The sequence below is a fragment of the Athene cunicularia genome (assembly GCF_003259725.1).
Source record: "Athene cunicularia isolate RWA chromosome 18 unlocalized genomic scaffold, athCun1 chr18_part1, whole genome shotgun sequence".
NCBI lineage: Eukaryota > Metazoa > Chordata > Aves > Strigiformes > Strigidae > Athene > Athene cunicularia.
The window spans coordinates 8550028-8563459 of NW_020799123.1; the positions used below are offsets into that span (position 1 = coordinate 8550028).

The 13432-nt window shown below is 43.0% G+C and overlaps 1 protein-coding gene across 5 annotated transcripts in view; it reads right to left on the minus strand.

Annotated features, from left to right (window-relative positions):
• Positions 1–728: 728 nt before the first annotated feature.
• Positions 729–13432, minus strand: part of TMEM100 (transmembrane protein 100) — a 14715-nt gene continuing 2011 nt past the window's right edge. Inside the window, exons 1-3 of one of the 5 annotated variants that reach the window (XM_026861224.1) lie at positions 10747–11212; positions 7263–7768; positions 729–2354 (exon numbers count right to left, since the gene is read on the minus strand). In XM_026861224.1, coding sequence (XP_026717025.1) covers positions 7302–7706 — 405 coding nt within the window. In that variant the 5' untranslated portion in view covers positions 7707–7768; positions 10747–11212 and the 3' untranslated portion in view covers positions 729–2354; positions 7263–7301. Of the gene's footprint in view, positions 2355–4125; positions 5097–5142; positions 7769–10746; positions 11213–12884; positions 12986–13432 lie in introns of those variants that run through there. The other 4 variants (XM_026861220.1, XM_026861218.1, XM_026861221.1 and 1 more) reach the window with 4 other exon arrangements.

The window sequence follows — 13432 nt, forward strand, 5'->3', positions numbered from 1 at the left end:
ATCCAGTCATTGGACTTTTTTATGAAAACTATTTATAGGGAAATGACTAAGAGATCAGGAGGTTTCTTTAGAAATTTATTTTACAAGCTAGAATGATGGCTGGAAAACCCTTTGTTTGTGTGATAGCAGAGGTCATTCTTTGAAGAACCATCAGTTGGTAGGCAAAGAATAAAATTTTCTTTGTCTCTATCTAGCTAAAACAAAACAGAAGTGGCAACACAGATGGTGATACATAACATAGCCCATCGATTCCAGGGGACTAAGCCTAACCACACAGACTGTGTATCTGACCCCAGCACTCTTAACTGAGGAACTCTTGAGTTACATGATGTGAAGTATAGTGGGATTTCAGCTTTTCCATTACATGGAAGATGAAGAAAAATGATCATGGCTTGATTGGGAGGAGCAGACAACTCACCACAAGAAGCCAGAGCTAGCTTGTAGGATCAGATATTTCTTAACCATCAGACTGCAAAGGGAGTGGGGAGGTGGTGAGCCCTGGCTTACAAACAAAGTTTCATTTCAGCTGCAGCCCCAACATGCCCGGCCCTTCCAGCAATTATTCTGGCTCTTGGCCATCAGTCTTGGGAATAAGCTTCCTTTGGGGGAGTGCATTTTTAAGCTGCAAGCAACAGAAGTATACATAACTCAAGCTATTTGCCCCTACATGTAATCAAAAAGCATATGTGTGTGTATATATGATCTATCTTTTTTTTTTTTTTTAATATACCAATACAGAACAGCTCAAGATATTAAAAAATGGACTAGTGACTTTGGGTTTAAAAATAAGAGGTCCTTCAGGACAGCACAGCTATCTCCTACAGCTCTGAGATGAGGAGCAAGAGGACTAATATTCCAGATTAATACTGAGTACCTCAGAGAAGAATTGCCATTTGAGAACCTAACCAGATTTTGTCACACATGGTCTGGCAGAGGGGAAAGTGGGAATAAGGAGTCTTCCTATCCTCCTCTCTATGCTCTGCCCAATGTTTGTGAAGGATACGGGGATGCCAACTACCCAGATTGACAAGGGGCTGCCTGGCGTAGTCTTGAAGAACACACACATCAGTTTGCACCACGTCACAAACTGAACCCAAGTCTCATTAAGGGATGATTTGGGCTTCCCTAATTCACCGTTCAGTCTCCCAAGAGTTTGTCCTGCTAAATACTGAATTAAACTACCTTTCCTAGGGACAATGGTGCAGTATCAGGAGAAAGCTAGCTGCAAACCATTTCAAACTGATATAGCTGAGGTTCCCTCACCCGTGCATTTCCCTTGAGAAGTGGTGAAAGTTGTTCAATGAAGCTTTTGTGTTCCTTTGGGGAATCTCAGCTAATTCACATACAGGCATACTTTGTACTTTCTTCTCTTTGTTAAGCAGCCATTGTACTATCCAAAACACAGCGAGAGCACAGGCAAAAGAACAAAGAGCATCAGGCCACGAGAATGTGACACCATGTCTTCCCATGCAGCTCTGTTGCTGCGGCTGGGCTGGCTGGATGTTATTTTAGTGGCTGTGCATCCCACCCATGCGTTTCTGTGGGCCCAGAAGCCGCGCTCCTGTGACGCCTTGTGAGCTTGAAGCTTATTCATGTTCAGGAATGGGAGGGTCAGGGCCATCGACACACACCAGCATCCTGCTGCCTATTATTTCCTGCCAGTGCTGGCGTCGCACCAAGCCCTAACATGACAGGTGGATGGAGTTCACAAGGAAATAATGTCATGGGCCAGTTTTCCAGGAAAGCTGTTAACTCTATTCACAAACTCGGGCCTTCAGATTGAAAGGGAACGTGGCTGAGAAGAGGTGGTGAAGGGCTGCTCTGGTGTTATTTACTATTTTTTTAAAACAGATTATTCACTGACATCTCTTGCTGCAGTACAGAAATCTTTGCCTCTATATAACGCCTACCTCTTCAAGAGACTGTGGCTGAACGCCTTATAACTTACAGAACCACGGGGGCACTGCCTCCGCAGATCCCACATGGCCATTTTAATTTCAGATTGCAAAAGATGGTGAAAAATAAAACTTCTGCCTTTTGCTGAGCTACCTGGTTCCTGGGAAACAGAAAAGGAAACAAGAAAAAAAAAAAAAGAGGTGAGATCTAAGACTGATGTTAACCTGGGGATTTCAGGCATTTTATAAGAATGAAACTGAGGATACAGCCAAGGATATATCAGAAACAAGACTTACATATTTTTAAAAGTCTCTGTCTTTCAACAAGACACTTGTGTAAGGCTCTACTGTCCCTCCATGACTTTATGTAGTTGTGTGTTCATTTGCTGTTTTGTGTTCTTCTCTTCCTTTCATCTTTTCCTCTCTGTTTTTAAAGTTTAATTCTTTCTTTCTCTTACTCTAGAAAGCAAAAAAAAAAAAAAAAAAAAAAAAAAAATGTCATGTTTGCCACAAATGCAAATTTTTGGATGCATGAGTTAGGACAATAGGACTCCAACTGGCTGCTCTCAAGAGGAAGGATTAGGTCCTCTGTCATGTTAATAGTGACATCAACAACCTGAATAAAAGCCAAAAATTCAAGTTGATTCTGCAGTTTAAGACCATTGTTCTCCCATATAGTTTAGACTCTAAGATTTAGTCTACACAGAGTTTTGCCAGGATTTATATAATTTTTCACATCATACAGTGCCATCCTTGATATATTCATGTACTTTTATGTATAAAAGCCCTTTACAATTGACAAAGATTTATAGTGATACAGCTAAACATTCTACAAACTAAAAGCATCAGAGGTATTGGAAATGCATATGCAAAATTATGTCTGCCAATATTGTTCTGCTCTTCTTATTTTGGAGCCCATTGTAAAAACGAATTAGGTGAAACCTGCTAATAATATGCTAATAACAATATTAAAGGAGCAGTAGCCCTGGACTTTGGCTCTGGATAAGCCAAGCTGGGGCAAGAATACAGGATATTCCACAGGACTTGTTCCTGGCCTGGCCCTTCCAGATCCTGATGAAACTCTCAGGCCTTTCTTCATTCCACACTCTGAGCCTGGTTCCTATTTTGTAGAGCTGCAGTAATATTGTACATTCATTGTTTGATAACAGGAGCTCTCCCGAGTGTCCAAGGCAGAGAAACTTAGTTCTTGACACAAGTCCATGAAACTAACCTTTCTCTCTCTTTTTATTTTTTTTTAAACCTGGCAAATTATGGTATTAGAACCTCAGTCACGTACAAAACATGACAGTTTAAGTGACTGGGGAATCGTAAATTGGGCGTTTTGACTTGAACAAATACTAAGCATTGTCATACCAAACTGATTATTATTTTAAAATACTGTCCCAGGCTATAACTGGCTTTGTGTACAATAGCAATACAGGGTGTAGTTACAGACACAATTTCCTGTGCTTAGGTTTTGAAATTATTATTTAAGATCCCTGTAACATTTGCCTGGTGCACCAGCGCAATTCCCCTATTAGATAATTTTCTATCCTTGTGAGGGCAATTTTGCTTGCGCAATGCTGCCAGAGCTTTCAGGAAGGGAGAGACAAGCAGTTGTGACAATAAATTTGCATCAGCTCCCACCCAACCTCTCCCAGAACCAAAATACCACTTGTCGCATTCAAAGCCTTTTCACACCAGAAGGGAAGGTGTTTCTGAACTGGAAAGTCATTGTGATCTCCACAGGGTTGCATCCTCCAGGCTGACTTTTGCCTCTCAGGTTCCCATGAGAAACACCAAACAGCAACTGTGGAGTTCCAAATGGCTTTGTCTCAAAGACTTGGTGGATCGCATGACCCAGCATCCAGGCGTGAAACCCCAAATCATTCCAGGTTAGGTCACGGCGTTCAAAAGCTGAAGCAGAAATCTTGCTGTTTGTAGCTGACCAGTTTGAGGGGGTTGACCCTTGTAAAGGCACTGTAAATGTACCCTTGTAAAAAAACATTTCAGATTAACCAGATCACCAGTTTCTGGAAAAATGAAGGTGCTGAGCCTGCCACACTGTGCTCACATAGCACCTCTCCCAGAATGATTGTTTTTAAGGGCTAAAATGAATGTTTTGTTCCTGTTTTGAAACCAGGACCAGGGGTGCAGGGAGGAGAGCATAGTAATGAAAAGGTAAGGTGTAGATCTGTAGGAAATAAAAACATAGACTGTGAGACTTGTGTTGGATGTCATACTTGGTCATTCAGAGAAGATGCTACTACTACTTCAGTTTGTCCCAAAATCAATGCACACAAATCATGGTGGAGAAGTCTGCACCAGTTTCTAAGGGCATGTGGCAATTTAGTGATGAAACGTGAAAACATCCTCAGCAGCACAAGGTCTCTGACTGAACTGCTCACAGCTTTTGCCTTGCTCCTGCCAGACACCAGGACTAGGTGCTGGGATCCTTCCCCATAAAGTTACTATTTTGCTTCTCTGAATAAAGGACAAACAAGAGTGAGTTCCTGTGAAGGCTTTCACTCACTGCATGTGCCTGGACCTTGTCTCGCTAGGATACAGCTGATGTTACTGAGCTCAGCAGTGTGTGCTATGGCAGCCCCATATTACTAGAGGCCTCTCAAGCTGTCAGGTGGTATTATGGGACACCGTGTTGTATGTGAAGCTTTGCTATGCTTGGGGACCATGCCTAGGGTCACTGCAATGCTGTCTGTCACTGCTTACACACTCCTTCATGCCTAGATGCCCCACAATGAGCAAGGCAGAGGGTGGTGCAGGCACTCTGCCGTGTCCTTCTACATGCAGTGTAAATATAAAAGAGAACAGAGATAAGTGAAAGGAAATCTCCTCTAGTAGTAGCAGAGAGTCTCTTACTCGCTCTTATTTACCCTTCCTGAAAAAACTGCTCCCAAAGTCCCACTGCCTCTGTCCCACTGAGTTTGGTCTTTTCTTTTGACTTGGAGCAGAGCCTCACCTTGTACCTCTGTTTTCCTTCCCTACTCAAGCTCGGCTGTACCACAGCAATAGTGAAGGGAGGACTCATGTACGGGAAAGACTTCTGAAGAGAGCAACAGGCTGCTTCTGCTCTGGGCTCGGCCTGGGAATCAAGGGGCTGAGCTGCTACACGTGTGTAGTGGAAATCACTGCATCTCTACAGCCCCTACAATTCTCTCCTTGGCAGCCCGCAAAATTCCACTGAGGAAAAAGAAATGGGGAGGGGGAAGAAATAGTCAGAAAAACTATTGTGTTCCCAGGGGAAAAAAAATAAGCAGCCCTATTTAGCTTATCCAGCTTTGCTAATGTCAATCACTTTTCTCATTTTAAACAGGAAAGACACCACTTTAGTCCACCTGTTCCATTATTTATCATGCTATGCATTTCCCATGAATTGTCACTCATGCAAAACCTGTACACCGTAAGGGGACACCCTAATATTTTTAATGACCTTAAGCAAAGTGATTGACATTAGACACCGGTGTCAGATGTTCTGGTGACGCAACATGTTCTCCTAGCAGCAGGAAAGCTTCCTGCCATGATTAAGTTAGTGCTATGGAAGTGCTAAAATGTGTTGTCAGCTTTCCTCTGATGCAAGTGATTTTATTATAGCGTCTGGTAACCACAGAGTGTGGCAACGCAAATACTGACTCCAAACAGCCCCTCCCATACATATAGCTGGCTCTATTTAAAACACGAAGTGCATTTTGCAAATCCGGGGATAAGTTATGGATGTAACAAGCTTAAACCACGGAGGGCAGAGGAAAAGGAAGCACCTAAGCCAGAGTGCCTGGGTGCTTTCAGGAGGAGAAGCGCAGGGCTCCAGGATGGCCCGCAGAAGGCTCTCCCCTGCAGCACCCGTCGGGCAGGTGTGCTCTGCAGTGGCATCGCCACAGCCGTGGTGGGTGCCAGAGGCTCCCGAGGGCAAAGAGGAGGCACACTAGCACAGGCCTTGCTCACTGCAGCAGTGGAAAGCAAAAATCACATCCAGCCCGTTTGAGTCTGGAGAAAGTAAGAGAGAAATCAAAAGAAAGAGGACTCGATGCAGAGCCTCTGCCTTCTGCCACCCACATACATGCTGGGGTGCAAGCCTGTGACTTGGCTCAGCACCACTTGTCCTTCAAGATACAGATGAAGAAATAATGTTCTGGTCTGCTGGTCTCAATTTGGGACCAGCCCCTCAGTTATTCATTACCTGAGAAAAGCTGGAAGACCTCTGGAACACAAGAGTTACAGAATCAAACATTTCAGACACACATGGGGGACACTTGGCACCTGCTTTTCATAAAAATTTTGTAATCCCAAAGCTCATTCAGCAAACACTTACTACACAGATGACTTTGCTTCCACAAGCAATTATTAATAGTTGTGTCTAAAACTGACTATGCCAGTAAGTGTTTGCAGAACTGACCATTATGATTTTTCAATAACTGAGTTGTTAATCAAGCTGCAAGAGGGATGGACTATCAAACCAAAATCCACAGTCTACATTGATTTTTGGAAGAGATCAGCAGTACATATGTTCACAGTTATTGTCACAGCTGGTGTTTTACAAGAACAGAATCACAAAGCAGTCAAAGTTGAAGATATAAGCTATCTTGATAGCAATAAAAAAAAGATTTTCTAAAGGTCTAGCAGCACTGAATATTATTTTAATGAAATTTACTTTTTAATTTTATAGCAAAATAATCAAAAGTGCTAAACCTGACCACTTTCATTTACAAAAAAAAATCTCATGTTTTAAGCTATAATCATACCTCGTTATTAAGGTTAGACAATATAATTACACATTTCTACCTATTTCTATTCAATAGTAAAACAAAATTAATATTAGTTCGTTTAAAAATGGGGGAAAGTACCACAGATATTGGAAGGGGAAAGTTACATAAAATATAAGAATCAGCTTATTGAGCAATCTGCAGTGTGGTTGGTTGCTATTGCTTTTTTTTTTTTTTTTGAGCTACAAATTAAGTCACAGATAATCTGGCCTTGTAGTCACTTCAAATGCTGTGACTTCTCCCTTGGTCAAATGTCACAGTGTGTGTATTAAGGAGATCTCTGGCATTTCAAGTCAGTTCGAATTATTTTCTTAGTTCTCACAAGCTCCCTTTCCAACATAATCAGCATGTTGAAGAATGCAGTTATGATGATTGCAGTTATGACGACACTGTTTTCTGTGAAGGAAAAGTGTTTTCTCCTCCATCCCGGAAAGAATCACTACCAAGTCTGCAGTAAGAAAAATATTATGAGCAGTTGCAGAGTTTTTAAGAGTATTTCTTAATCCATCCTGTTTTCATTTCAGTTCATTTCCAAAGTTAAATTAAAACCTGCAATCCCTCCTATTGATAAATAGTCAAGTTGACTTACAAAGGTTCTGTCTTCTGGCCAGCCTTCTCTGGGTTCTCTTTAACCAAACAAGGTTCGCTGATTTGCCACAAGCGCCGTCTGGCTCTCCCGCCTCTTTGCTTTCTTGTTTTGCTGCCTGATTTTCCAGCACACTGCACTAGAAGCCAGCAAAAGGAGTCCTGATGACAAGAGGACTAATCCAAACACTGAGATGATTGATCCATGGGAATTGAAGCTGTATGCCACAGCAGTAACCACAATGCCGGCTATGAGGATAACCACACCGAAGGGAATGGTACAGCGGTAACAGGAGAGTTCTGCTCCCCCTGTTGCTGCAGTCAGCTGGCATTCACTGACAAGAGGGATGGTGGTTATCACACAGTCATTGTTATTACTCTTCTCTGTGGTTACAGAATCAGGATGCTTTGGAGCGCCCAGAATCTCTTTAATAGGTTCGTTTGTCATCTTGACTGTCTTGACTTGGTCAGTTCTTAGGCTAGAGCAGGCTCTGCTGAACACACATTGCACTGTGGAGAGAAGAGCGTGAGTTCAATATGAGATGTTACCGTTAATGTGACACAGAAGTGTTCCACTCAGGATGGCAAACGAGCAGACACTCTGACCCCACATGGATTTATGCACAAGCTTAATTGTAACACTACTGATTGTGGAGGATCTGAATCAGTTCTTACAATAGTCATCAGCATGTGTGTAAGTGCTAGACAGAACAGAGTCACAGAATCATCTAGGTTGGAAAAGACCTTGAAAATCATCTAGTCCAAAGACAGAGTTGCAAAGACAGACACCAATGGTCATGACTAGGTGTGGATGTGGGGAGAATGGGGATGAAGAGAGTTCCTTGCACTCAGCAAACACCAGCTGTAACCTACTGTTAGAACAACATCAAGGCCAGACTGTCAGCTTGCCATTTAATTGGCTTAATGCAAAAGTAAGAGGTCCCCTATAAGTCCATGCAACCACATCCATGATGCTATGTAGGAGGGAGATTTACAGTCCTATTCACTCAGTTACAGTAGGCTGTGTTCCTCCTGTCTCCATATTGTCCACACACTCTCAGTCCTCCAGGCAGCATGGACAGCTTGACTGCATCTGCACTGTGAGGCAAAATAGCTTTTGGCTCCATGGAGCCCAGTGCTTAACCGGAGTCCCCCTGATCAGAGCAGGACGAGGCATGGCTCTCCACCACTACAGGCTGCCCTGACAGACCTTGGCCACCTCACTGGGACTGTGGTGGCATGGGGACTGCCCTGGGGGCCACACTGAGCCTCTGACCGTGCTGAGGCTACACGGCGGTGCTGCCCTGGACCAGGCTGTGTGCTCAGTGCACCCCACCACATACAACTGAGACTGGGATACTGGGGAACCACTGGGTTTTCCTCCTGCGAGTAGCTCACAGGACTCCTCCACCACAGACTGTGTAGCTTTTGCTCTTAGGAACAGCATGATATGCAGCTCACAGAACAAGGAAGAGCGTTGGCAATGCAGTAATGCTTTTATCACTTTTATCACCTTCACATCTGTGACTAGGAAGTTAATTGCCAGATACTTATATTCTCCTTTTCCTTTCCCACCACTCCCACCCTTGTTGCTAAGATATATTTGACCATTGTAGAGAGCCCTTGGGTTTGTATCTCAGTGCCTCATATAACTGACTGTGTGTTTTGTGAGAAAGAGGATTTCACTATTTTTAAACACACATGCACAAACAGGCTACACTCTGTATCTAGTCAGAGAGTTTGTATTGGAGTTTCTTTGAACCCTAATGAGAGAAGGAAAGTTCAGATCTGGTTTGACAAAGCTTTGTTCCACTGCCCTAAGGAAGAGTGCTCATCTCAGTATTATATCTTGCTGTACACAGCTGTCTTCAGGGCTCAATCCTGCAAGGGGCTTGGCAGCTACCAGACCCAGCAGCCTTTCCCTCCCTCGTGACAATGCTGAGCACAACACAGCCGGGCGCCCACTGAGCGCACACCCTGACAACAGGAGAGCAATGAGCACAAACTGAAACACAGGAGGTTCTGTCTGAACATCAGGAAACAATTTTTACTGCAAGGGTGACTGAGCACTGGAACAGGTTGCCCAGGGAGGTTTTGGAGTCTACATCCTTGGAGATATTCAAAAGCCGTCTGGATGCAGTCCTGGGCAGCCTTCTTCAGGTGACCCTATGAGAGGGACAGGGGCTGTGCCAGATGACCTCCGGAGGCCCCGTCCAGCCACAGCTGCCCCACAATTCTGTGTGTTTCTGTGAAGGTACTTGGTATCTCCAAGGTCAGGAAGGGGATTTGATCAGTGCATATCAGACAAAGCAAATAGATCCATGCTGACACCTCAGACATCCTAGATTCTGTTGCTTTGCCCTTTGAATCATAACACATGATTAAGCACCTTTTATATCAGTTGAAAGAGCCCAGGAAAGCCACGGCGTTGCTCTAGAGCACCATCGATCTGTCCCCACATGGATTGAGCCCAAGTTCCGCATTTTCAATAATGACTGACTTGGCAGTGAGACTCACACTGGTGGCATTATGTTGTTGTATTATTATACTTATCCATAAAACGTTACATAAGTTCAGCACAACAGGAAAATATGGTCCCCAAATGTCACCTTTTTTTGATCCTACCCTTAGTCAATTTGTTCAACATTTTATATTATTAAATTTGAGGGAGGAAATAATTTTAATTTTCCATATAAAAGATCTCTCAGTTCCAAATATGTTGTAATAACTATTCAAAAGTCCAAATACTCTAACAGTCACAGAAACAGGAAAACTTCCCAATAACTTGAAAAGGCTTGGATTTGGCTCATTGTAAACATGATTATTCTGAAAAACTTTAACATTCAATCAAAGCATATTCACTCCTATCTCTAGAGACCTTGAACCTCTGCTTCAGATACATCCCCAATGAACATTAAATCTCTTAGACATCTTGTACAGGGATTTACTAAGAAAGAAGATATATTTATACAGCCAAAACTATGAATTTTTAAAAAATTCTCCTAAACTACAAAAATGAAGTCAATGGCAAAATACCTGGTGACTTCTGAGGAGCATGGTTCTTGCCTGTAATAGGATGTAAGCAGACAGGCATTCACATAAAACAAATAAACAAACCTCTATTGAAATACTGTAAGTTAAATAAACAACAGAACCTATTTGAAGTGTGAGCAAAGGTATTCAGCCCTAGAATAGGGCAGTAGGTCCTTATTGCCAGCAAAGTCACTTCTGACTTATGCCAACAGGTGACTTGGTTCAAGTTTCAGGGTAAGAAATTTAGGCAAAGATACCCGGCAATACCAGCATCCTCTCACTAATCATACTGGAAGTACTGTCTTAAGGAGCTACTTTGACTTGGAGAAAGAATGTGTTTCTGTGGCAATCTGTGGCTAATACTGGGTAAAGGGGAGAGGAATATTTTACCCACTAACAAGCATAAGTTGAGATTTAGTGAAAAAACAAGAAATCCATTGGCAATGCACACTTACCAGGTCCATGAGAAATCCATCACAACAAGCCCCTTGGCTCAGTAAGCAGAGGAATACTGCTTCAGATGTCTCATATGTCAATTCAAGGCAGAGTCATGCAGCAGTAAGAGCCGCTCCAGGCTTTGAAGTGTCAGATGTTGCTGAACGATGAACTGGAGGTGACAATATTCTAGCATGGAAGTTTCCTACAAGAAAAGTTGTTGGATATTTATCAGCTTCTTAAGAACAAAACTCCTGCATGGAAAAGCTCCTGCTATACGCTGACTCCTGCTCCTAACCTAACTGAAGCAGGAGATGTTCTTCCTCTGACTCTCCTAGTGGTTTCTGCCTCTTCTCTTGGCAGCAGCCACCCATTTCTGGCCCTATGTAACATTTTCCTTTGATGATGTGACGTCTTGATGATGAGGGTCACAACCCAGGCAAGTCATCCAGAAAGAGCTAGGCAGGAAAAGGTAAAGCACATGAATTTCTATAGTTAAAAATCTAATTTAATTTCATTTCCATTGCACCTATGTGAACCATGACTCAGAATACTTGGGTATTTGTCTCTTCTATGTCTCCAGTTTCTTTGAGCAAATCACTTTATCTCCCTGTGCCTTAGTTTTCCTATCTGTAAACTGACAGTGACAACACACTTCCCACTAAAACCCCCTTTTAAATCTACTCTACTATAACAAAACCTAAGTAATAAAATCCTGAAAACTCCTCTGAGGAAAAAAAGAAAAAAAAAAAAAAAGGCAAACAAACCAAGTCCAAAAACTCACTGTAATAAACATAAATCCATTATATTTACTGTTGTTCATCAACAAGATTCATAACTCAAATAGGGACAGAGCAGAATCTGCAGCAGAGCAGTGTGACAACTCTGCAGAAAGCAGAGCGATGGAAATTGTTATCAACTACAGAAGCAGCTGTGAAATCACCAAGCAGCTGGGTAAAACTTATAAAGCAGCAGAGATTTATGTTGCTAATCTTATTCAACATTCCATATGTGCATGATTATGGAAGACCATTTCAACACTGAAACAGGAGTCCTAAGTAGGGATGAGAATAAATGAATAAATTTATATAACTATAAACTTTAAGGGCTTTTTCTCTTTTTAAGTTATTTAGACCATGCTAACATTTCACAAACACAAATATTTACAGGCACAAACTGCTGCTGTTCTCCTCTAGATGATCCTTGGAATAAGCCTGTGGCACAGCTAAAGTATATTTAGCTGATTATTGAAGTTAGCTAATAATAAGAAAGTCTCCTTGCTTATCTCCTTGACTGTATTCTTGTGCACACTACCTAGCAATTAGTTTAACTTTTTGAAAAGCTTGGTGGGAAATTCAGAAAAAAAACCCCACACTTTAGATAAATAATCTAGATGATTATATTAAAAGAAAAGCAGACCTCTGAAATGATCTCGCAGTCAACTTCCACTCATGTTAAAAGAATGGTCATACTTGTTTGAAAAGAACTCTTCCTAGTGCAATTGTGCCCCCTAAGCCACTCTGCTAGCATCATTCTTTGAAAAGATTAATTACCCTGTCAGTAATTTATTTGTATTTGTCCTTGATTACCTACAGTTTAGGTTCTTTTTTTTTTTTTTTTTTTAAATCAACTTCTTATAGACAGGATTTCTTCCCTCCTCCTTCTCTCTCACCACAAAGCTGAGAAGCAGAAACACATCAAATCTATACATTAAGTTTCCAATATTATAACTCTCAATCATTTCAGTGTGGTGCTCTCTCAGGAGGCTTCCCACATACTGAATTTATCTGTGCCAGTTCAAAGAGCTGGTATTTCTCAGCCACTACAATCGCTTCCCCTTATTTGCATTTCATTCAGAACCAGTGGGATGCATTTAAGTTTTTTGCCTTCAGGCTCTGGACCCGATTCTCTGTATCTTGCACAGTATTTCAGACACCTTTTTTTGCTTATGCAAAATTCAGTAACTCATAATGCTCATGCTTCACACTCGGTTTTGCATCAAAGTGACTACGGAAAACAGCATAAGGAGTCCTTCTGTACCGAGAGGAGAGCCAGAGTTCATTTGAAATTCAACAGACTCCAGTAACCCCGAACACAATCCCACAGCTCTTCCCTCTGTGAACACTCCTGGAAGTACAGAACTAGAATTTGTACTTACAAGACTCCAGGATCAGGCCCTGAACTCCAGAGGTAGGAGAAGACATTACAGACATTACACCCATGGTAACTGTCTGAGCCTCGGGATGCCGCTAAGTTTCCGCCACCAAGTTTTTAGGTAATACAATGGCCAGATTCAAACCCTCACACCTTTTTCGTTTATGGGAGTCAGCCAAACACTTCCCCAGACTTTGTTATCTGCAAATCGCCAAACTCCGAAACGCGTCTGTAAAACGCCACAGGCACCTCGGGTGAAGCACGGCGTGTCGCGGCTATCCCCGAACACCTCTGCGGAGAGGGGAGACACGAAGAGGCACGGCCAGCTCGAGGCACGCTTGTGGGGTGCAGCCCGCAGGCACGGGGGGTACAACGCCGCGGGGGCACCGCCGACCTGCGGGAGCGGCTCCGGGTGCGGAGCCCCCCGAGCCGTTAGGTGTAATGCCTCATCCCCTGGGAGAAGCCCCCCGGGGGAGCGGTGCGAGGAGCCGCCTCCGAGCCGGCCGGAGCGTGAGGCTCCCGGGGTGCCCGAGCAGCCCCAGCCCGCCCCCT